Raw genomic sequence first — 24,145 nt, forward strand, 5'->3', positions numbered from 1 at the left:
AACAGATACTGTAATAATTTCTGAGAGAAGTCTGCAACTGGGATCCATGATTTGTATTGATCATCCACATAAACATCTAACTATAGTGGAGATATAAAGACCAAACCATAGATTTTTCTTTCCTTCCAAAACACATCACAATCCATGAAGTAAAAAACTAGAAGCAAATTTATGAAAAATTGGGAAATGTTCAATAGCGAAAAGAGAAGTCTTATTAACTCATGTTATATATTACCATCCTGGCAACGAGATCATGAAAACAGAATAAAATTGTTTATATCACTTTTCCTTCACTTTTAATAAGGAATAAGAAGCGCGATTAAATATTCAAAATGGAACCACCAGCAACATTAGACCAAGACATCATAACCACAACTCCAATTTATTCCGGCCATAGACTGAACACAAAAAAAGGTCGGGTCGTTCCTTGAGAAGCATCAGATCAGGCAACAGAAGCCATGTGGACGATCAAGTCAATCACACGTGAACTGCCAACAAGAAAACAATTATGTCAAGAACATACCATTCTATCAATCAACAAAATCATATTTCAACAAGAGATCAAGAATGTGAAATTTAATTATTACCTGTAACCCCATTCGTTGTCATACCAAGAGACAAGCTTGACAAAGTTTTCATTCAAAGCAATCCCGGCCTTGGCATCAAAGATGCTTGATCTGTATTATTACATGAATCAAAATACTCACATTAATTTAATTTCACACTTCATGCATTTAGTAAGAAACCCAAAGAATTAACATTAGTTTACCTGCTATCACCGACGAAGTCAGTGGATACCACATCATCTTCAGTGTATCCCAAAATTCCCTTGAGCTTGCCCTCTGATTCCTCCCTGGGAAAAATTAAGAAACAAAACAAAGGATTAGTACAGAAGCAAAAGTAACATTCCTTGAATTATCTATCAAGGGTGGAATCAATTTCATACTTTGGACAAACAATTAAACTCGACAAGACTTACTTGATGGCAGATTTAATCTGCTCATAGGTGGCCTTCTTCTCAAGCCTTACTGTGAGATCCACAACTGAAACATCCACAGTTGGAACTCGGAAAGACATTCCAGTCAATTTGCCATTCAGTTGTGGCAGCACTTTCCCAACAGCCTATGTTATAAAATAAAAAAATTAGAAAAATTAAATCATTTTAAGTTCATTCAAATCACATTCATGCCAAACCAAATACAAAATTCACTATTCAACAAACAATCGTCCAACTACAATCTGGTGTTTATTCCACAATAAATTACCTTGGCAGCTCCAGTGCTGCTAGGAATAATGTTGAAGGAAGCAGCTCTTCCACCCCTCCAGTCTTTGCTTGATGGCCCATCAACAGTCTTCTGAGTAGCTGAATAACATATCAAAGAAGAAGAATTAATACCAATTTGCAACTCCAATCTAAAATTAACAATACAACTAATCATACAAGCAAAAACACCCCTCACCAGTGATGGAGTGGACTGTGGTCATGAGACCTTCAACAATGCCAAATCTATCATTAATAACCTGAAATTTTCCAAGACGAAATAAATTTAGAAAAACAATGTACATGTTTTACAATTATACATAAACCTTCTTATAAATAAATATAAAGAACATCTTTAAGAATATACCTTGGCAAGGGGAGCAAGGCAGTTGGTAGTGCAGCTAGCATTGGAGACAATGTTGAGTTCGGGTTTGTATTCCTTCTCATTGACACCGACTACAAACATGGGAGCATCCTTGCTTGGGGCTGAAATGACAACCTTCTTGGCACCACCCTGATTATAACAAAGACTCCAAGTCAATCACTACCATGCAAAAATGCAACCTTCAAAGTTCAACAATTCATTTTTGATCAAGTAAGTGCTCACAAACACTGCCACACCGGGCTGCCCCTCCTCTGAGGGTAAGTGTATTATACCATTGGACATGTGTAAAAGACCCTAGGTCAAAATTTTGAAATACGAAAGAAATCCAAAACAGCACTTAGGGTGTGTTTGGTAGGGTTGATTTGGAGGGATAGGTAGAGAAAAGAAAAGAGAGGATAGTGTAAGAGTGTGTTTAGGTAGGTTAAGTGGAGAGATAAGGAGGGATAGGGAGAGAAAGGGAGGGATAGGTATCCCTCCGTATCACTTGTGGGCTTTCTCTCCCAATTTGAGAAGATAGGGAGGGATAGTAAGTTATAAATTATGGGTTACCAAAAATACCCTTTACAAATCAATATACTTAAAAGTAATTCCATTTATGTCCCAACTCTCTCTAGAATAGAGTTAAGAAGCCACTCTGTAATTCAGCCGATTGAAGTTTGACCTAGCAACAAATTCACAAAAAGATACAAGATTTTATTGGTGATTATCTCACAGAGTCCCATCAGCATTTTTTTAGGGGCGGAAATTGAATCCAACAGAAAAAAGATTATGCAATATGTACACAGATATGTACATGATCCCGTCAATAGCATATAATTTTAAGATGGCAGATAATTGTGATTTTATCTTTTAATGTATTACTTTTTCCGTGGGCTTCAGGCAAACAATATAATTTCTACTTCCCGATTGCTTAGGTTGAACGAGTCCTATCTAATTTTGTTTTTACCCATTACTTTTATTTTTTACTTTTGTTTTTACCCATTACATTGAACTATCAAAAAGAAATAAGATTTTGAAAATGGATAATGTATGAAGTGGTTATGAAAGGGTAGGACAGTAATTTCGTCACTATCCTTTCTTTTCTTTTCTCTCCTCTATCTTATCCAAACAAGAATAATTATCATTTCTTTTCTTTTCTCCCCTATCTATCCAACCACGAATAAAAATTATAACTATCCTTTCTTTTCTTTTCTTTTCTCTCCTAACTAATACTATCATTTCTTTTCTTTTCTCCCCTATTTATCCAAACACACCCTTAAAATAAAAGAGAAATTGAATCAATTCGCGAGCAAGGCATGGCACGCCGAAGACCCACCCTTACCAATAGCACTAGATTGACTTGCCTTTTTTCCCATTGTTGGATAGATAGTGGAGCTTTTCTCGGTCTCGGTTGAATAAAGATGCAACTGCTCGAGTCATAAAGGAGAAGAATGGCAAGACCACACCATAGGCTCTTACTCCATGACCTAGAGTGTTAGTTCCTCTCTAACCTTCTTATCAACGAGTGGAACATGTCTGATGGGACAGGTTGACGCCTAACTAAGGAATACAAGCAAAGAGTCTCAATCCAAGGGCTGCAGAAACCAAGAGAGGAAAGCAAGGGTATGTTCCATAAGTCTAAGCAGGAAGTCTCGCATCGGCAGTGTCGACGAAGAAAGGAATTACCCTAACTCCCTTATAAATAGATTAAAGCAAATCAATCACCTTTAATGGTAGTCCAATTGGTTTGAAATAAAAGAAGAGACGTAAGACCAGGAGCCTTATAAGGTCCCATGGACCACAAAGCAGCCTTTAATTCTTCCTCAGTACATACCTTAAAAAGAGTATCATTCATTTTAAAAGACATTTGGGGAGAGAAAGAAATGACGCTATTCAAACAAAGCCTTAATGTTTATAGTTGATTTAAATTTAAAGTATATATAAATTTAAAGTTATACTTAAGTTTTAATTGCTTGTTTGTTGGGTGTACTTGTTTGGTTGATTTGGGTTGGTTGTTGCCGTCACTAAACTACTCATAGGTAAATACCGGCTAAACATAGCAGGAGCCTTACTCAGTTTGAGTGAAGACCAATCACCATTAAAATAGAAATTTTCTCCATTTGGTAAAAAGGGGTTTTATATTGAAATCAGATGAAAGCCAATTAATGGTCAATACTCATTACATATAGCAATAAATTCAACAATATAATCAACAAACAGAAAGGAGATCATAGCAAACCTTCAAGTGGGCAGCAGCCTTATCCTTGTCAGTGAAAACTCCAGTAGATTCCACAACAAACTCCGCACCAGTTTGGGCCCAGGGGATTTCTTCAGGGTTTCTGAAGAATCATGCACAATTTGTATAAAATTATAAAATTCTCTCAAATTCATGTTCTGAATACTCCGATTTTAATATCACAAATGCCAATTGGGGAAAAGGAAAAAAAAGAGGGATCAATACCTAACGCCGAAAACAGCGACGGGCTTCTCACCGAAGAGGAGGGTCTTGTCGTCCTTTACCTTGAGCTCATGGTGTTTCCATTGGCCATGAACACTGTCATACTTGAACATGTATGTCTACACATATCGCAGTCACAAGATCACACTATAAGTAAATGCTCATACATGTTCATGAATTTTCACACACATAGGCGTTTGTATATATATAGAGAGAAAGCAGATTATGGTACCATGTAATCAGTGGTGATGAAGGGATCATTAACGGCGACAAGTTCAACATCGTCTCTCTGGAGAGCAACTCTAGCAACCAGACGACCGATCCTTCCAAAACCTAGTAGTAGATTTAAGAAATCAATCAAATCAGTCAACGCATACAAAATATCAATACCATTACTAAAAACAAGAATCAACCAAACCTATTTTAAGAAAAAACAATCAAACTAAGATTGAACCAAAAAACCAGTACCGTTGATTCCGATCTTGATCTTCTTATCAGAACCTGTAAAAGAAATCAAAAACCCACAAAAATTATTATAGATGTAAATAGAGAAGCAATGAGGAGATATCAGTAAATTAGAATTACTGTTATTACCCATGAATTTAGAGCTAGAAATGAACGAAAAGATGTAGAGAGAGAGAGAAAAATCAACGAAGAGAGATATGAGTGATGTGAGAGAAGTTCCGGGTAGAGGCTATATTTAAATAAGGGGATTAAAAGGGGTTTAGCGGGTGTTAAGCCGTTTTCGTTTTGTCTTGGGCAGAAAGAAACAGCCGCTGAATTCCAAATCGGTATGCGTCGCTGATTTGTGTTTTCTTTGTTCTAGAGTTTCGATCTCAACCGTACAATATTTGTGATCTACTCCTTGGACGGTTCAAGCGTTTACTATTCTAGGTAATATATACTTTTCTTTTTGGAAAATAATTTGGGATCTCAAAATTAAAAAATAAATACTTGTGAAATTTGAATAACACTTTCCTTTGTTCATTTAAGGCGAGAATGAAATATTCGAAAGGAACAGTCTAGAAGGTTAGGATGTGTATGTCATGTGATTATGCAAAAATTGACATGTCTAAAAGAAAATTAAATTTTTGACCATTAAAGTCATAGTCGTGATATAGAAAAATTTGGTTACCATAGATCGTCAAATCAAATTTTCCTTTTGCATTCATTCCCTAATTGAAAGAAACGGCTGTATTGCCAAAGAGGGTTGGACGACATTGTTAGGGAAAATTTGGTTCAATTATTTTAAAATAGTTTTTATTTTAAAATAATTATAAATTATAAAAGAAACTCTTTTTTTTGGTAAATATAAAAGATACTTGGAGTAGTTAAAAATATCTGCTTTTAAATAAAGACATTTTACAGTTGCCAAAAACAATTTTATGTTTTTATAAGTTATGAAAAACTAGTTTAAAAAACTAAACGTGAAGTCATATGTCGCACATTTATTGAGCTTTAATTAATAAAGTATTGGATGACAAATCAATCTCATGTAATAAGGTATTGGATGACAAATCAATCTCATTTCAATATATATATATATACATATAAATATATATATATATTTCGAGACAAGACATGTTATATGTTGAATTTGTAGATGTAGATGAAAATGATAGAAGTATGATATTCCAAATTTTATATAAGGCATTAATTTAAGGAGCAGCTGTTTTTAATTTTCATTATAAGAGAATATACAATTAATTATTTTAAATATTATAAATATTTTTTTACATTATATTTAATGAAACTTTATATATCTAATAATTTAAAGTTGAGAAATTCATGGATGGTAGAGTGATTGAATTGAGTTGGAAAATAAATGTAAAATTGTCAGTGACCAACAAGATACCATAATAAATATGTGAAAATTTTATTATTATTAATTTTGTCAACCCTACCTATCACATCTGAGAGACTAATTGTGATCTCATGGTGCATGCCATTGATAAAAGAAAAGGGTGAGAACGTGCTAATTTGTATAGGTTATTAACAAACCACTTAGTTGACGCAGTTTTTTCAAGCGTGACAGTCGACGTATTGCAAAACGGCAACAAAAAAAAGTGATACAATATGGCGTGACAGTCGACGTAGTTTTTTCACATATTAAATGAAGGCAACAAAAGAAAAAAGTAATACAAAATGCCATCGCCCGGACTCGAACCGGAGACCTTCATCACGACACCTTTGTGTCTAACTTTAGAAAATATCAAATATAACAATAAAAGATTAACATTTTTCTTCGGTATAACTATTTTGGTGCGCATGAAAATTACCATAAAGTTTGGGGCAAGTCTTCCTTATGAGTCCCACCACTAGGACTATTTTGCCCCCCACAAATATATACAAACACGTAAAGAGATATGAGACCAAGGCAGAAAATATCCTAAAGTATATTTTGCGTAACACTTTTTCTATCTGTTTGACAAAGTGACATAAATTAGTGTTGTAATACCCATTTTGCTCTTTTACTCTTCCAAAAATGTATAAGGGGTATATGTGCTACTAATCTTGTAGTATAGAGATATTATTTGCACATTACTTTTTTTTTTTTAAGATTTTTTTCTCTACATATATCTCTAAATTTTTTTTTTTTAGATTTATTTTCTTTAGTTTGCACTTTATTTTCGTTTTTTATTTTTTATTTTTATTTTTATTTTCTATATTTATCTTTACTTGTCATTGCCGGCGTCCTCCAATAGTATCATTTTCGGTCATTTCACAAAATTATTTAATTTTATATATTTTATAAAATGATTTAATAAGTATAATTTAGTCAACTTAGGGTTTAAATTTGTCAGGGATCTATTTGCACCAAATTGAAACTTTAAGGGTGTTTTTTTGCAATTGAGGGGCTTCATATAATAATGTCCTTTTCGGTCATTTTATAAAATTATTTATTTTATATATTTATTTTTAAGGATGTTTTTTTTTTTTTTTGCATGTGGACGTCATCCAATAATGTCACTTTTGGTCATTTTACAAAATTATTTATTTTATATATTTATTTGTTAGAAAGACAATATTTTTTGCATGTGAGAGATGTGATATACAATATAAATCATACTTTAAGTGTGTTTTGTGCACTTCACCCATGGACAATATAGTTATTGGCGTGCTTATCATTGATATTTCTTGGAGAAGGGTCGTTCTTTCTTGGACAGTTTGGCATGATTACCGATTTCACCGACTCTTACAAAGACACATCCAACGATATGAATGGTTACTATGTGAAATGACTAGCAAGGAGTCTTATATGTAACACTATGGTGTGCTCAGGTGATGATATACAAGCAGAGCAGCCCATGGTGTGATTCCTATATGGGCTTCGGTTTCTTGGATGGTTGTGATTGTAAGTGCAATCTTTCTTAACATATTGTGGGTTTTGAATCTTTGGATGGATCTTTATAGAGAGCAAGCTACAAAAGAACCCAAGAAACTGACTTAGAGCCTGGAGGTTTTTATTAATTATGGGTTTTGATACCAAACTTATTATTGTGGTATGAAGTTAATGATTTATGTCAGATTTGAATATCAAAACCAATTGTATTATAGGCAAATATTGTACAATTAAAAATATATACAATTGACACAATTTTTTTGGGGTTTGTTTTGAACCAAAACATTGGTAAATCTTTAAAATAAAATCTCATGAAACAATAATTTGGTGAATTTTAACAGGAAAGAGAGAGAGAGAGAGAGAGAGAGAGTGGTCATTCCGTGATTTGTATTGATCATCCACATTGACACTATAACTATAGTGGAGATATAAAGGACCAAAACCATTGATTTTTCTTTCCTTCCACATCACAACACATGAAAAAAAAAAACTTTGCGCAAATTTATGAGAGATTGGCAATTATTCAATACCGAAAAAAGATGTCTCAACTCATATTATATATATCATCATAATGCCAACAAGATGATGAAAATAGAATAAAATTGTATATATCACTTTTCCTTGACTTTAATAAGGAATAAGAAGCGCGACTAAATATTCAAAATGGAACCACCAGCAACATTATACCAAGACATCATACCACAACTCCCATTTATTCCGACATTAGACTGAACATGTAACAAAAAAGGTCTTGGGTCATTCCTTGAGAAGGATCAGATCAGGTCAGGCAACAGAAGCCATGTGGACGATCAAGTCAATCACACGTGAACTGCCAACAAGAAAACAATTATGTCAAGAATATACCATTCTATCAATCAACAAAATCATATTTCAACAAGAGATCAAGAATGTGAAATTTAATTATTACCTGTAACCCCATTCGTTGTCATACCAAGAGACAAGCTTGACAAAGTTTTCATTCAAAGCAATCCCGGCCTTGGCATCAAAGATGCTTGATCTGTATTATTACATGAATCAAAATACTCACATTAATTTAATTTCACACTTCATGCATTTAGTAAGAAACCCAAAGAATTAACATTAGTTTACCTGCTATCACCGACGAAGTCAGTGGATACCACATCATCTTCAGTGTATCCCAAAATTCCCTTGAGCTTGCCCTCTGATTCCTCCCTGGGAAAAATTAAGAAACAAAACAAAGGATTAGTACAGAAGCAAAAGTAACATTCCTTGAATTATCTATCAAGGGTGGAATCAATTTCATACTTTGGACAAACAATTAAACTCGACAAGACTTACTTGATGGCAGATTTAATCTGCTCATAGGTGGCCTTCTTCTCAAGCCTTACAGTGAGATCCACAACTGAAACATCCACAGTTGGAACTCGGAAAGACATTCCCGTCAATTTGCCATTCAGTTGTGGCAGCACTTTCCCAACAGCCTATGTTATAAAATAAAAAAATTAGAAAAATTAAATCATTTTAAGTTCATTCAAATCACATTCATGCCAAACCAAATACAAAATTCACTATTCAACGAACAATAGTCCAACTACAATCTTGTGTTTATTCCAGAATAAATTACCTTGGCAGCTCCAGTGCTGCTAGGAATAATGTTGAAGGAAGCAGCTCTTCCACCCCTCCAGTCTTTGCTTGATGGCCCATCAACAGTCTTCTGAGTGGCTGAATAACATATCAAAGAAGAAGAATTAATACCAATTTGCAACTCCAATCTAAAATTAACAATACAACTAATCATACAAGTAAAAACACCCCTCACCAGTGATGGAGTGGACTGTGGTCATGAGACCTTCAACAATGCCAAATCTATCATTAATAACCTGAAATTTTCCAAGACGAAACAAATTTAGAAAAACAATGTACTTGTTTTACAATTATACATAAACCTTCTTATAAATAAATATAAAGAACATCTTTAAGAATATACCTTGGCAAGGGGAGCAAGGCAGTTGGTAGTGCAGCTAGCATTGGAGACAATGTTGAGTTCAGGTTTGTATTCCTTCTCATTGACACCCACAACAAACATGGGAGCATCCTTGCTTGGGGCTGAAATGACAACCTTCTTGGCACCACCCTGATTATAAAAAAGACTAACTCAATCACTACCATGCAAGAATACAACCTTCAAAGTTCAACAATTCATTTTTGATCAAGTAAGTACTCACAAACACGGCCCAATTTCATTTTATATCAATATAATTCAATTCCATTCTTATCAATATAATTTGGTGACTGTCCACATTCACATTTTCCTGTCAATTCAATTTCCCGAGAAAAATCTCCTATACCCATCCCCCTCTCTCTCTAGCACTATGCCGCATGCCAAACAGTGTTACAATGTCCTTTTCCTAGGGACAATCAGTATATTGCTCTCTATATGATTCTTTGTAGAGGAGTCAAAGAAAAATAGTTTTAGGGTGGCATTCTGCATTCATTGTAGCAAAGTTAAATACAAGTGTTAAGACTTTTCTTTTTTTTTTTTTTTACATTTATTGGCTCTTCAGAACCTGAGTTATGCCGGTCACACATTGCCCTTAACCACTCACATCTTTTTGCTTCACTGTGGAAGTACTTACTTGTGCACTGCCAGCGCACACATAGCCATACCTCATGGTGCACCTATAAGGCGCCCATGGGCATACCAGCCCAGCATACTGTGGCATGCGCATGGCCATTCCCTGCCCGAAAGGGTTGTTGCACCAAGTACATAGTCATTATTATAAATATATATGTACATATATGTGGTATTTACATTCTATAATTATTGAGTTACAATAGGATAAACAAGTGAAAAACATATTTATCTGACTTTCAGATTTTGACTTTTTTTCTGAAAGGTTATTTGCAAAACATAAAACTAATGTTATTAATATATCAAATATGTAATAGACCATTGGTCAAAATTCAATTCCATTCTTATCAATATATCAAAATTTTACTACACTGAAGACCAATCACCATTAAAATTGAAATTTTCTCCATTTGGTAAAAAGGGTATATTGAAATCATATGAAAGCCAATTAATGGTCAATATTCATTATATATAGCAATAAATTCAACAACATAGTCAGTATACAGAGATATATTATCTAACAGTATTTACAAGTGAAATCAACAAACAGAAAGGAGATCATAGCAAACCTTCAAGTGGGCAGCAGCCTTATCCTTGTCAGTGAACACTCCAGTAGACTCCACAACAAACTCTGCACCAGTTTGGGCCCAGGGGATTTCTTCAGGGTTTCTGAAGAATCATGCACAATTTGTATAAATTATAAATTCTCTCAAATTTATGTTCTGAATACTCCGATTTTAATATCACAAATGCAATTGGGGAAAATAAAAACAGGAATCAATACCTGACACCGAAAACAGCGACGGGCTTTTCACCGAAGAGAAGGGTCTTGTCGTCCTTTACCTTGAGCTCATGGTGTTTCCATTGGCCATGAACACTGTCATACTTGAACATGTATGTCTACAAGTATCGCAGTCAGAAGATCACACTATTAAGTAAATGCTCATACATGTTCATGAATTTTTACACACACATATAGATGTGTGTAATGTGTATATATAAAGAGAGAAAGAGAAAACAAATTATGGTACCATGTAATCAGTGGTGATGAAGGGATCATTAACAGCAACAAGTTCAACATCGTCTCTCTGGAGAGCAACTCTAGCGACCAGACGACCAATCCTTCCAAAACCTAATGGTAGATTTAAGAAGAAATCAATCAAATCAGTCAAAGCATACAACTACTGATCAAGATCAATATCATTACTAAAAACAAGAATCAACCAAACCTATTTTAAGAAAAAAAAAAAAAAAAAAATCAAAATAAATAGCAAACTAAGATTGAACAAAAAAAACAAGTACCGTTGATTCCGATCTTGATCTTCTTATCAGAACCTGTAAAAGAAATAAAAAAACCCACAAAAATTATTATAGATGTAAATAGAGAAGCAATGACGAGATCAGTTAATTAAGAACTAGTACTACTGTTATTACCCATGAATCTAGAGCTAGAAACGAACGAAAAGCTAGAGAGAGAAATCAACGAAGAGAGAACTGAGTGATGTGAGAGAAGTTGTGCCGGTAGAGGCTATATTTAAAAAGGGAGATTAAAAGGGTTTAGTGGGTGCTAAGCGGTTTTCGTTAAACAGCCGCTGAATTCCAAATCGGTATGAGTCGCTGAGTTGCGATCTCAACCGTACAGTATTTGTGATCGGACGGATCAGATTTATTCAAGCCTTTACTATTCTAAGTAATACAGTACATACTTTTGTTTTTGGAAAATAATTTGGGATCTCAAAATTTTCTATGTTCGTTATAATTCTTTGCAGGGTAAAGTGCAAAAAAATGCCTAATTATTGATTTTTTGTAATTAATCGCTGAATTAAAAATTATTTTTTTAAATTATTGATTTGTTACAATTAAAGACAAACTCATCACAAAAGATTATTTTACTCATTATTATTAAATTTATCATTTTTTATTATTTAAATATTAATTATACTATTTACCTTAATTTTATAATTAGCCTCGACTGACTATAAACATAAAAAAAAAAAAAAAATTTGTAACTATTATTTTCTAAAATGATTAACTTATTATAATAAAACTTATTATACTCACTTTAAAAAAATTTAGTATAAAAAAATATCTTCTTTTTCAAACAATATTAATGAAAAATTAATAAATTACGTAAATAAAAAATATTTTATTTTTAATGCAATATATTCATGAAAATAAGAAATTATTTAAATTGTTTCAAATTTTTTTATTTAAATAATTAATTTAAAAAATTAAAAGTAAACTTATACAAATTTAATGAAAAATATTTCATCAAATTAGTATGAATTTTTTTCATAATTTATTTTAACAAGAAAAATATATTAGTTGTAATTTAATAAGAAATGTTATTATAATCATTTAAATATGTAAGATAATGAAATATTTTACAATTAAATATGATAATTTAAAAAAATTTATACACAAAACATAGATCAAAAGAATTATTTCTAAATTTAGACATTGTCAAAAAGGGTTTTGTTTTGCACATTACCGTTCTTTATATCAACACTTTCCTGTAGTCATTTAAGGCGATAATAGAATATTCGAAAGGAATAGTCTAGAAGGTTAGGATGCGTAAATCATGTAACCATCATGCAAAGATTGACATGTCTTAAGGAAATAAAATTGTTAAAAACAAAAAGAAAAGAAAACAAAAGTCATAGTCGTGATAAGGAAAATTTGGCTACCATGGACTGTCAAATCAAAATTTCCTTTTGCATTCATTCCCGAGTCGAAAGAAACGACTGGAAATAAGTTGCGAGGTTAAATTTGGTTCACTTATTTTACAATAGTTTTTTATTTTAAAAGAATTAAAAATTATAAAAAACTTTTTTTTTTTTTTATCATTTTTTTAAAGATTTAGTTTAAAAAATCTGTTGGAAAGAAATTGTTAGGGTAAACTTGGTTAACTTATTTTACAGTAGTTTTTTTATTTTAAAAGAATTAAAAATTATAAAAAAAAAACTTTTTTGTTTATCAAAATTTTAAAATTTAATTAAAAAAAATCTATTTTCAAATAAACATATTTTATAGTTCTCCAAAAATAATTTTATGTTTTTAAAAGTTTTGAAAAACTAAACAAAACATACCTTCTCTCTTTAAACTCCTGTCTCGAGCGTGGAGTGAAAATCAAAATCTAAAAGAAGATCTTCATTAATTAACTAAATAAAAAAAATCAATCTTTTATAAGTAATGAAATTTAAAGTATAAAACAACGTCATTTTAATGAAGAAGGTTTTAAAATTGTTTTAGTGAGAAGGAGGTGGTGGCACCATTACCCTCACAGTCTACGAACTAAGTTTCAAGTGTGTTACATTAATTCTTAAATACTCGGTTGTACTTATTATATGACATACATTAATCAAACTTCAATCAAAGTTTTGGAAGAATTTTAAAATTAGAATGTTCAATTCAACTACAAATCAATTTCATTTTTATTTTTATTGTAAAAAAATAAATTAATTATTCTAGATATTACAAATTTTTACATTCTGAAGAACTTCTCCAATGTCCTAACCTTTCAAAATCAAAATATAACATGTATGAAAATAATACACTTCAATAAACTCTCAAAAGATCTCTCATATTTTGAGATTGTTAAAAGTATTGCCACATATAGCAGTTTTTAAATTTTTTTGAAAAATTTCTTTTTTTCTCATACAGTTTCTCAAAATATAGCAGGTGGATGAAAATAATATACTCCAAATAACATACATGAAATGTATCATTGGAGCATAATTTTATTTTGACATTGTATCTCATCTAAAAATATAACTTTGATATGAAAAAATAACATTTTGCTTTGTAGATGCTCTTAGATCCCAGAGTGATTGAATTGACTTGGAAAATTAATGTAAAATTGTATGTGCACCAACCAGAAACCATAGAATATGTGAAAATTTTATTATTATTAATTTTGTCAAAAAGGTTTGACCAGCGTGACAGCCGACGATATTTTTTCACATGTATCATTAAATATGGCGTCGCCAGGATTCGAACCGGAGACCTTCAGTGTGTTAGACTAACGTGATAACCAACTACACCACGACACCTTTGGTTCAGCGTTTTCAGAAAATATAAAAATAAACAATAAAACACTCTTTTTTAACACTTTTTCTTCAACATAACTATTTTGGTGTGCAAGAAATTACCATAAGCAAATGCCCCAGAAAGTTAGGGCCATTGGTTCAAAGTCAGATGCCAAAGCCAAAGTCTTCCTTCCTTATGAGTCCCACAAATAGGACTAATTTGCCCCTCAAATGTATGTATACAAAAGCATAAAGAGACGGACGGTTTGGCTTTTTTGAGGAGATCATGCATATTCAACCATTAATCTCACTGAAACATTACTTCTGCAGATAGAATTGATTTGAATATCAAGCTAACAGATCTATTGCATTGTTACCTAATGTTTTGATGATTCACAATTTAAACTGTTTTGGCAAATGCATTGCTGATCAGAACAATTGGAATGAATAATTTAGATCACAACTATAATCTATACCTTTCATGTTAGTCAAGTATTCCAGAAAATTGAAACAGGAACTGTATATTCTTTAGTATATTGGGATCTTGCAATTCTTGTCACTATTGTTGAAGTTATTCAAGTTGGGGATCGGAGCTGCTCAGGAGCTTCCATTTCCATACCTAAGTTATCGACTGTACAATGACGATTACTGTTGAAACCTTTCTTGTCTGTCTTTTACTCCCAATGACGATTGCTGTCGGATGATCACCTTGTAAATTCCATTACCAACGTTGAGAAAGCAGAAGAATTGTGTCCTTGAACAACTGATTTGGCGAGCATACTCAACACCCTTACCTGCATTAATATAATAGCACTGATAAGCAATTCAATCTATTTCACTAAAGTAGTCCAAAATGAATAAATGACCTTAATTCCTATTGATAATAGCATTTACTCATGTTTTATAGCTAGTTTATACACAGGTTTAACCAAAACAAGGATTGTGCATAGTTATCAAAGGCCAATCTAAAAGTCATAGCTGAGAATATGTATGCTAATATTTATCTCTGAAGTTCCATAAAATTTTCAATATAAACCTTATAAAGTAAAAAGTCTGTCAATCTTTTTGTTGTTGTTGTTGTTGCAATTTTAATCCTTACCTTCATGAAGAACCAAAACTAGGTTGTTGTCAATGACAGTAGGTATGCGATGGGCCACTGTCATGACTGTGCATCTGCTTGTTAATTTCTTCTCTTATCGTCTTCTAAATCAAATTATCTGTTGTTTTTTTTTCTTCTGTAAATCAAATTATCTGTTGTTGGATCAACTGAAGCAGTGGCTTCGTCCAGAACCAATATTCTTATCCTCTGAAGCATACGAGCTGCCTCTGCCCAACACTCCAATTTTCTCCATCTTCTGCCACTGCAAAATTTCCAAAATTTTCAGTATAAGCAATCGAACCATTTATAGACCACCTGCTCTTTCCTTTTCCTTTTTTTTCAGAGGAATGAGGGGGTAGGGGAGGCTTCTCTGCTTCTCATTTTTGTATATTTTATGCTTTCATGCCTGGTGCATCAAGATGTCTTTCATCATGCCTCACTATCTCAGCAAGTTGACATTTGTTAAGAACCTGACACATTGATTCATTTCAACATAAGTTAGTCTCCATATGATTTGAAATAAACAAAAAATCAAGACCTAAAAACAATGATTCTACCTCCCAGATTTCATGATCTGAATGATGTTGTAGAGGATCAAGATTAGTCCTCATGGTGCCTCAAAACAGTGTTGGGTCTTGTGGGATTATACTCAGCCTAGACCTCGAATCCTGTAAGCTAGTACCTGCTTGTTTATTATTTTTAAATTATAATTGATGTTCAAGTTCATAGTCTCAGCTTCATTTCAATATGATTATGAAGATGTTATTCTTAACTAAAACCCATTCATAGTGCATAAATAATATAGGACTGGCATGCACCTGGCGCAAGTTCATAACCTCTACAATTTTCACATTGAGAATGTACATATGCGAGCTAGTTGAGGAGATCATACATATTCAACCACTAATCTCACTGAAAGAATACTTTTTACAGATAGAATTGATTTGACTATAAATCTAACAGATGTATTGCATTGTTATGTAATGTTGTGATGATTCACAATTTTAACTGTATATTCTTTATATATTGTTCCATTTCCATACCCCCAAGTTATCGACTGTACAAATTCAATGTCACGTCTTCTTTTACGCGCAATGACGAATACTGTTGGATGATCTCCTTGAAAATTCCATTACCAGCTTTGAGAAAGCAGAAGAATTGTCCTCGAGCAATTGATTTGGTGAGTCATACTCAACAACCTTGCCTGCATTAATATAATAGTACTGATAAGCAATTCAATCTATTTACCTACAGTAGTCATAAATTAATTAGCGAATTTTGTTCCTGTTGATATTACCATTATACTCATGTTGTTTTATAGCTGGTTTATGCCTACTGAGTTTCACCAAAATCAAAATTGTGCGTACTTGATCAAAGGCCAATCTAAGAGTCTCAGCTAAAAATATGTTTGCTAATAATTCTCTCCTTATAATGTAAAAAGTGTGTTAATCTTTTTATTGTTGTTGTTGGATTTCTCATCCTTACCTTCATCAAGAACCAGAACTAGATCGTTGTCAATGACAGTAGGTATGCGATGAGCCACTGTAATGACTGTGCATTCACTTGTTTCTTCTCTTATTGTCTTCTGAATCAAATTGTCTGTTGCTGTATCAACTGAAGCTGTGGCCTCGTCCAAAACCAATATTCTCCTCCTCTGAAGCAGTATCCTGGCCAGGCATACGAGCTGCCTCTGACCAACGCTCCAGTTTTCTCCATCTTCTGCAACTGCAAAATTTCCAAAGTTGTCAGTATAACCAATCAAATCAATTTATAGACAACTTGCTCTTTTTTTTCTTTTTTTGGGAGGAGGGCAGTGGCTTCTCTGCTCCTCATTGTCATATATATTTTATGCTTTCATACCTGGTGCATCAAGAAGTCTTTCATCCTGCCTCACTATCTCTGCAAGTTGACATTTGTAAAGAACCTGACACATTGATTTATTTCAATACAAGTTAATCTCCATATGATTTAAAAAGAAAAAAATCAAGAACTAAAAAACAAAATTTCTGATTCATACCTCCCAGATTTCATGATCTGAATGACGTTGTAGAGGATCAAGATTAGTCCTCATGGTGCCTTGAAACAATGTTGGGTCTTGTGGGATTATACTCAGCCTAGACCTCAAATCCTGTAATCCAATCTTTGAAATATCTAATCCGTCAATCAGAATCTGTCCTTCTGCAGGCTCCACTACCCTGAAGAGAGCTTGGATTAGAGTGGACTTTCCACTCCCTGTTCTGCCAACAACGCCAATTTTCTTTCTAGCTGGGAAGGTGCAAGTGATTCCTTTGAGAACTCTAGGGAGAGCAGGGTTATATTGGACATGGAGGTTCTGGAGTTCAATTCTTCCATTCATTGGCCATTCAGGTTCTGGTCTGCATTCTTCAATAACAAGCGGAGCTTCACTCGGTATTTTAGTGAACTGAAGGATTCGTTCCACTGAGATCATTTTGTTCTCGACGTTGCATAGGTTCCAAATAACCCATGCCTGGAGAACATTTAGGTTCAAACCATAAGTAGCTGCAAGTCCTGCCAAGCCTGCAATCAGATCAACCAGTCCATTAGTGCAGATTCAATATCTAAAGCCCTCACAAACAAAAATCACAACCAAAACATTGTTTTACCAATAAAGTCTCTATGTTTCCATATCTACAGTCTCTATATGCATATAAGTAAAATGAAAATGAAGCCATTCCATTTCCATGTACTTGGAACCCATTCAATTTTCTCTATGCATCGAAAGTCTCTATATTCATATATGAAAAATACAAATGAAGCCATTCCATTTCCATGTACATGGAACCCATTTTCAGGGTTCCTTATTTTCTCGATCAACAAATATGTAATCACTAATCCTCATTATGGATTTAAATACAGTTGAAATAGAGTAGCAGCTTACTTGGGTCAATGGCCGACCTTGGGAGGTTCACCAAGATAACAAGAACAAGGAAAAAGACAAGGTTGAAGAGAAAGTTGATTCTAACAGAAAGCCATTCCATGGTGGCAGAGTTGTGGAAGGCAACACGGGAGTAATCATCAATGAGACTTTGATTTTTCTTCAAGAAGCGATCCTGCTGACTGAAGCACCGAATTGTTGCTGCGCCAGTGATGGATTCCGAGAAATGATGAAGGATTGGGGCTTTTCGGATCCCAACCATCCTGGATAGTTCCCTTGCAGTGGTAATGTAATAAGCCTGCAAAAATATAACATGCTTCAGCATTTGAGCAATAAAATCAATAAAGAAGAAACATGCCAGTGCATGTGGCATATTTATAGAATAAGTGTCATCCTTCCGATTTTAATCTTAAAGTGTTGGATATCCTATTTAAAACATAATTGCACACTTGATCTTTATTCATTTGTGAGACTTGTAAACTATATTATCACAATTCCTTTCTTCATAGTGACTTAGTTTTATAAAGTGAAACTGTTAAAAAATGGAAGAGAAATTCAAGATGGAATTTTTTCTTGCCTGATACCAAACAGAGATTGCAATGATGGCGAGGAAGAGAAAGGAGACCTGCCAAGCAATCTGGGACATTAGGATAATAATGCTTAACAGCTGAATAAGTGCAAATGCTAATCCAGCTAATCTGTAGGGAATGTCTGTGTCCACTATGCTCTGATCCGTAGAAGACTGTAAGGAAAAACAATCAAGTTCAGTTTAATCTTGATGATGCAAAAATAAAAGAAAATAAAAGCACTAATGAAGTCGGATATAACTAAAATACTGACCCGGTTGAGAATTCTGCTTGAAGGTGTGCCGTCAAAGAATGATATTGGTGCTCGAAAAACAGATTTGATCATGCCGAGGAAGAGGCGCTGAGCAGTTTCAATAGCAATGGTTGACAGCAAAACAGCCCTCCCCAGTATGAAGAAGGAGCTTCCACCAGACAGCAAAACAAATATTCCAATCATCTGTCCTTTGCTGACCTTTCCCTTCTCTTCTGTTGCCCAAGCAATCCAGTAATTACTTCCCATTTGCAGTGCCTGGAAGAGGACCTGGCAGAGAAGGATAAGTGGAACAAGAGCTCCTTTGTATGCAGCAGTGACAAAGCTCGAGTAAACACTCCATTTCACCCGACCAGTTTCTGTTTCTTCTTCATATGTTCTCTCCGAGAGTCTGTCACTTGCGCTGGGGATTTCAAGTTTCTCTTCTGCAACTTCAATTTGATTGCTTTGGCAGTATTTGTTGGTGGAGAATTTGTGTTTATGAGGACTGTTCACTTGGTTTAAAGATTTACTGTGAGCAGCCATATGTCTAACAAGTTCGCCATCCGGATCTGAATTCAATTCTTCAAATTTTCCTGATTGAGTGATCCTTCCATCTTTCATTACCTAAGGAAATATGCATACAGAAGTTAGAGGTATTAAAAAAAATGACTACCTTAAGTGCTTCAGAAACATAGCAAGAAGCCTACTAACTTACCAGAACAAGGTCTGCAGCATCTAAAAATTCTAACTGATGAGTGGCATAAATAACCGTCTTCGAGGACAAGAGATTCTTCAGACAATTCTGCAAAAAAATATTTAAGTTCACAGGATATCCAATAGCACATAATACATGGTGTTTGATTTACAGTGAGAAGATGCAAAGATGTTGCTTGCCTCGAACAGATGAGCCCCAGTATGTGCATCAACAGCACTGAAAGGATCATCTAGGAAATAAACATCTGAATCACTGTAGATTGCCCTTGCCAATTGAATCCTCTGCTTTTGTCCTCCGCTTAAGTTCATCCCTCTCTCTCCCACCACACACAAATCTCTATCAACCCAGGTCTCAATATCTTGGTTCAAAGCACATGCCTGCAACACATCCTCATAGATAGCCTTGTTCATTTGCTTGCCAAACAGCACATTTTCTCTGACAGTGCCTGATTGAATCCAAGCACTCTGTGGGACAAATGCTTTTGATCCATAAACTTCAATACCAGCCCCAGAAATCCTAGGAATCTCACCAAGTATGCTACATAGTAGGCTTGATTTGCCAGAGCCAACTGAGCCACATATTGCAACCTTGCATCCTTTCATTATTTTTATTTTCTCAGTTATTTTGATTGTCGGTTTTTTTGAAGTTGAATCACATGCTTCCCAAGCATATTCCCCGGTCCCAATTTCAAATGCAACATCGGATGCTTTTGGATTGTCATACTGTAGTGACATCCTTTGATGTTCTTCTTTGATGAACTCTTGTAGTCGATCAATTGAGACCTTTGTTTGAGCTATCATGGAGATGAGCTCTGGCAGGTTATAAATGGGTTCCTGTAGAATTCGAAAAGTTGCTAGAGCTGAGAGAACTGTACCTGATGTCAATGGTGTTCTCAATACAATGCAAACACCAAAGGTGACAACTGAAATTAAAGTTGGTGAAGCCCAAAAGAGAAAGGCCACTGCCGAGCATGTGTAAAGGTATCTCTTCAACCAACTTCTCTCAGTCTCCCTAAGTTGAAGGAGCTTCTTCATGAAAGTGGATTCCCAAGAATGCAACTTCAAGACTCTCATGCTCTTCAGAGTCTCTGAAGTAGCTTTGATTCTTGAGTCCCTGGCTTCCATAATCTTGGTGTGAAGCCCTTCTTGCATGTTGGCCAAAGGAGTGTTGCTAACCATCACCAAGATTGTGGCCAAAAGAGCAGCAATTGAAGGGGCAGCACCAAGGTTTTTGTATAGAATCATCAGGGCCAAAAGGACCTGAACCGGAAGCAACCAAATTCCATTAATGTACCAGCAGAAGTCTCCGATCCTCTCTACGTCCACAGTGATGAAATTTATAATTTTACCATTACTCATGCCACCATACTTGATTGACAAAGACTTCTTGTATATCAATACCATGAGAGCTGCACGAACTCGTATACCAATACGATTGGCACCAAAGTACCAATGTCTCTGAGACAGTGATTCCACTGTCTTTGTGAAGAAGAAGATGAATGCAAGAATTAGTCCATGGTTCCAGCTTGAATTTTCGTGCTTCCCCGATAAGAAATCCACAAAGTTTGTAATAAGCAAGGGACCAATGTATGAAGAAACTGTACAAACTCCTATAAAAAAACAATTCCAACAAAAGCATGTAAATTCATCTAATTTGAATCTTAAAATGAAAAGTGATTGAGAACAGAGTTACCTGCAAAAACTGCATTAATAGCCAAGGAACCCCAGATGGCAAGGACTATGGCTTTTGGCAATAAAGAAGCTCCAGCTTTCTGTTTCCGAAGTGATTCTTCCAACGAAGAAGAAGCTTGATCAGCTGTTTCGGATTGAGGAATAGAAGGTATGTGTGGTAATTCAAGTTTTTGAATTCGACCCGTCTTGAAGAGAGGGTTGAGCCATTGGAAAGTGAGTTGGGTCCAAATACCAGCACTAGTAAACGCATCAGCGTTCTTAGATTGGTTTTTTACCTCTTTTTGAAGTAAAGAATGTTCGATATCACTATCTTTCTTGCTATAACTAATAGGCAGAGCATTGAAACCGAGAAGAATCAACAATGGGGAGGAAACAAAATCAACAATGTTAGCTTCTAGCAGAAAATTTGGCACATCGATCGATTTAAAATAGGTTATGAGGTGAAGAGAGACAAGAAGTAAATTGCAAATGCAAGAACAGACCCACCAGAGAATGAGGACTAAAGGCCAGGTTTTGTATTGTGTTAGAATTTTGTTCTTTGAGTAGACTACAATGACACTAGCTAAAATCCAAGTTAGAGCTGAGAAGAGAGTGTCTAATCTGATGGTTCTAGAATCCCAAAATTCATACAGACAAAAACCCATATAGATGGAGGAGAGTATGACATTAGAAAGAAACGTAATCTTAGTAAAAACTGTAGATCTTCTCTCACTTGCTCCAATTTTTAACTGTTCATCGCTAACCTTTCTTCGATTCAAAATGTCCACCAAAACCCATGTCAGTAACACCAAGAAAAATACCACATTCAAAAGCTTTACAGAGATATCCATCTGCAAAAATTTATAGAACCCTAGTTCAATCCAATTCTCACCCAAGCCGAAAGTTTGAAGAACTGAGAAGTTACAGACACTTGGACCTGTAAGAACAAATCTATTAATGTAACAGTAATAATTAAAATAAACACAAAACAAAAAACAAAAACCCATTTGATTTTACAGGTTGTAAAATTAAGAATTAAAAGAATTAAATGAGAAAAGTATACCTAGAAACAGAATTGAGTCAGTTTGAGTATTGCAGACCTGTGAAGGTATGAAGACAACACGTAACGTGAGAGAGAAATGGTCCGAGCTTTACAAATGGGATGGTTTGTGATTTGGTGCTCGTGGATTATATATATAATAACAATATAACAGTCACAATCGTCAGAACCCTCTATCAGTGTAGAATAGTGAACAATATACCTTTTGTCACACTATGTTTAATTTGTGTACATATTATACACATAAAAAAGAATATTAATGGGACCAGAATCTTTAGAATTGGTATTTAAGTTTATCTCTGGAGTAAGGCTGTCAATTTTTTCAGACTAATGTCTTCATGCATGTTCTCATATATATATATATTTGATATTTTGTTATTTCAATAGAATAATTAAAAACAGAAGAATATATGGTAAATAGATATAAATATATATGTATATGTATCTACGTGTTTTGTATATAAGATTTAGGGTTTGATTGAAGTAAAACGACGAGTGAGAGAATCAATTTGGGTGGAAAATTTACACAAACCTCCTTTATGGTTTGCCATAATTACTGGGACCTCCTCTCCTGTTTCGGAATTATTACTCTCTTAATTTTGAAAAACAGAAGAATATATGGTAAATAGATATAAATATATATGTATATGTATCTACGTGTTTTGTATATAAGATTTAGGGTTTGATTGAAGTAAAACGACGAGTGAGAGAATCAATTTGGGTGGAAAATTTACACAAACCTCCTTTATGGTTTGCCATAATTACTGGGACCTCCTCTCCTGTTTCGGAATTATTACTCTCTTAATTTTGAAAATACCATACACGGACCTCCATTGTGTGTGACGGACCATTAAATATTTGTCAAAATTACTGAAACACCTCCTCTTTAGCATCTGAATACCATACACGGACCTCCATTGTGTGTGACGGACCATTAAATATCTGTCAAAATTACTGAAACACCTCCTCTTTAGCATCTGAAATTACTAAACTACCCATCTGAAACTCTGGGGTCTAGAAAAGATCTGCGAATTTGCAGAGGTTGCAAATTATTTTTCTCTCTGCAAGATTTCAACAGAGGTTGAAAACACTCTCTCTCCAAGATTTAGTGCCTTATCTTTCTCTCTCTGCTCTGCAAATTATTTTTCTCTCTGCAAGATTTCAACAGAGGTTGAAAACACTCTCTCTCCAAGATTTAGTGCCTTATCTTTCTCTCTCTGCAATAAGTCTCTCCTCTGCCTTTCTATTCTCATCTTTCTCTCTTTACTTGTGTTTGGGTTTTTGCCGCCTATTAGGACTAAATGTGCATATAAACACAGAGAAATTTACCAAAATAAAAATAAATATACGGAAAGAAATTTACCAAAATAATAAATATATATATTAAGAAAGAAAAGGGACTAAATGAAGATTATTAGGGTGTGTGCATATATACAGAGAAGGAAAGAGTAATAACTTGGAATTGTGTGTCTTTGGGATTTTGTGATTTTCGGTGATTTTCTAGATCAAAACTTGATTTTGGAGGATTTAGTAGTTTTGTTGGGTAATAAAATATTTAAGGGCGTGATAATTTTATGGTCCAATCTCCGGTGGGGAATTTACGTTAATTTTAACAAAAGAGAAGTTTGTGGAGGATATTTTCAAAATTAGTTATCCTATATATTATGTGCGTGTGAGAGTGGAATGATGGGATGGCCTGGTTACCATCGTCAATTTCCATTCACAATTTGAATTCTAAATAATTTTTAATAAAAAAAATAAAAAATATAGTTCCGGTATTAGTGATTACCAATTTAAAATCGTTGATGCAAATCATTA

General features: G+C 34.1%; 3 protein-coding genes and 1 non-coding gene across 7 annotated transcripts; all 4 read right to left on the reverse strand.

Moving 5' to 3' along the window:
* Positions 1-194: 194 nt before the first annotated feature.
* Positions 195-11,533, reverse strand: LOC132276247 (glyceraldehyde-3-phosphate dehydrogenase, cytosolic). 2 transcript variants are annotated; one of them, XM_059777592.1, is made up of 12 exons: positions 11,475-11,533; positions 4,552-4,584; positions 4,316-4,416; positions 4,087-4,202; positions 3,865-3,964; positions 1,629-1,775; positions 1,461-1,521; positions 1,266-1,363; positions 980-1,122; positions 770-853; positions 588-677; positions 195-488 (listed from the first exon to the last, which is right to left on the reverse strand). In XM_059777592.1, the coding sequence occupies exons 1-12, from the start codon at positions 11,476-11,478 to the stop codon at positions 443-445; spliced, it is 1,023 nt and encodes a 340-aa protein (XP_059633575.1). In that variant the 5' UTR covers positions 11,479-11,533; the 3' UTR covers positions 195-442. The 2 variants fall into 2 exon arrangements, with proteins under 2 accessions (XP_059633575.1, XP_059633574.1); XM_059777591.1 differs by lacking the exon at positions 11,475-11,533 and adding an exon at positions 4,678-4,830.
* LOC132276248 (glyceraldehyde-3-phosphate dehydrogenase, cytosolic) lies at positions 7,954-11,594 on the reverse strand. The gene is made up of 12 exons (XM_059777593.1): positions 11,475-11,594; positions 11,343-11,375; positions 11,072-11,172; positions 10,825-10,940; positions 10,610-10,709; positions 9,396-9,542; positions 9,228-9,288; positions 9,033-9,130; positions 8,747-8,889; positions 8,537-8,620; positions 8,355-8,444; positions 7,954-8,255 (listed from the first exon to the last, which is right to left on the reverse strand). Exons 1-12 carry the CDS (start codon positions 11,476-11,478, stop codon positions 8,210-8,212), a joined length of 1,023 nt encoding a protein of 340 aa, XP_059633576.1. The 5' UTR covers positions 11,479-11,594; the 3' UTR covers positions 7,954-8,209.
* A 2,335-nt stretch (positions 11,595-13,929) lies between these two features.
* LOC132276250 (putative ABC transporter C family member 15) lies at positions 13,930-22,480 on the reverse strand. Of its 3 annotated transcripts, XM_059777596.1 has the most exons (13): positions 22,331-22,480; positions 21,290-22,204; positions 19,777-21,206; positions 19,598-19,684; positions 18,904-19,506; positions 18,641-18,805; positions 18,067-18,361; positions 17,185-17,705; positions 17,028-17,091; positions 16,653-16,892; positions 15,725-16,371; positions 15,168-15,637; positions 13,930-14,862 (listed from the first exon to the last, which is right to left on the reverse strand). In XM_059777596.1, exons 2-11 carry the CDS (start codon positions 22,116-22,118, stop codon positions 16,253-16,255), a joined length of 4,353 nt encoding a protein of 1,450 aa, XP_059633579.1. In that variant the 5' UTR covers positions 22,119-22,204; positions 22,331-22,480; the 3' UTR covers positions 13,930-14,862; positions 15,168-15,637; positions 15,725-16,252. The 3 variants fall into 3 exon arrangements, with proteins under 3 accessions (XP_059633579.1, XP_059633580.1, XP_059633578.1); XM_059777597.1 differs by having other exon boundaries at positions 15,168-16,371; positions 22,368-22,480; XM_059777595.1 differs by having other exon boundaries at positions 15,168-16,371.
* TRNAV-AAC (transfer RNA valine (anticodon AAC)) lies at positions 14,019-14,092 on the reverse strand. Its single transcript has one exon. It is a non-coding gene; the product is annotated as a tRNA-Val (tRNA).
* Positions 22,481-24,145: the final 1,665 nt, after the last annotated feature.

The sequence above is a fragment of the Cornus florida genome, unplaced genomic scaffold (genome assembly GCF_030987335.1).
Source record: "Cornus florida cultivar Cherokee Brave unplaced genomic scaffold, ASM3098733v1 CherokeeBrave_3.0.0_Hap2_Chr10, whole genome shotgun sequence".
Taxonomy (NCBI): Eukaryota; Viridiplantae; Streptophyta; class Magnoliopsida; order Cornales; family Cornaceae; genus Cornus; species Cornus florida.

Bases quoted from the DNA above. Each gene is read 5' to 3' on its own strand.
- LOC132276247 (XM_059777592.1), bottom strand. The intron at 3,965-4,086 runs GTATTGATCCCT...ATGATTCTTCAG, and splicing joins GTCGCTGTTTTCGGCGTTAG to AAACCCTGAAGAAATCCCCT. The intron at 854-979 runs GTAAGTCTTGTC...AATTTTTCCCAG, and splicing joins CAGATTAAATCTGCCATCAA to GGAGGAATCAGAGGGCAAGC.
- LOC132276248 (XM_059777593.1), bottom strand. The intron at 11,173-11,342 runs GTACTTGTTTTT...ATCTACCATTAG, and splicing joins GATCAAGATCGGAATCAACG to GTTTTGGAAGGATTGGTCGT. The intron at 8,256-8,354 runs GTAATAATTAAA...TCTTGTTGGCAG, and splicing joins GACAACGAATGGGGTTACAG to TTCACGTGTGATTGACTTGA.
- LOC132276250 (XM_059777597.1), bottom strand. From the start codon at position 22,118: ATGGATATCTCTGTAAAGCTTTTGAATGTGGTATTTTTCTTGGTGTTA. The intron at 19,685-19,776 runs GCAAGCAACATC...ATTTTTTTGCAG, and splicing joins CTGGGGCTCATCTGTTCGAG to AATTGTCTGAAGAATCTCTT. The intron at 17,092-17,184 runs GTATGAATCAGA...TCAATGTGTCAG, and splicing joins CAGATCATGAAATCTGGGAG to GTTCTTTACAAATGTCAACT.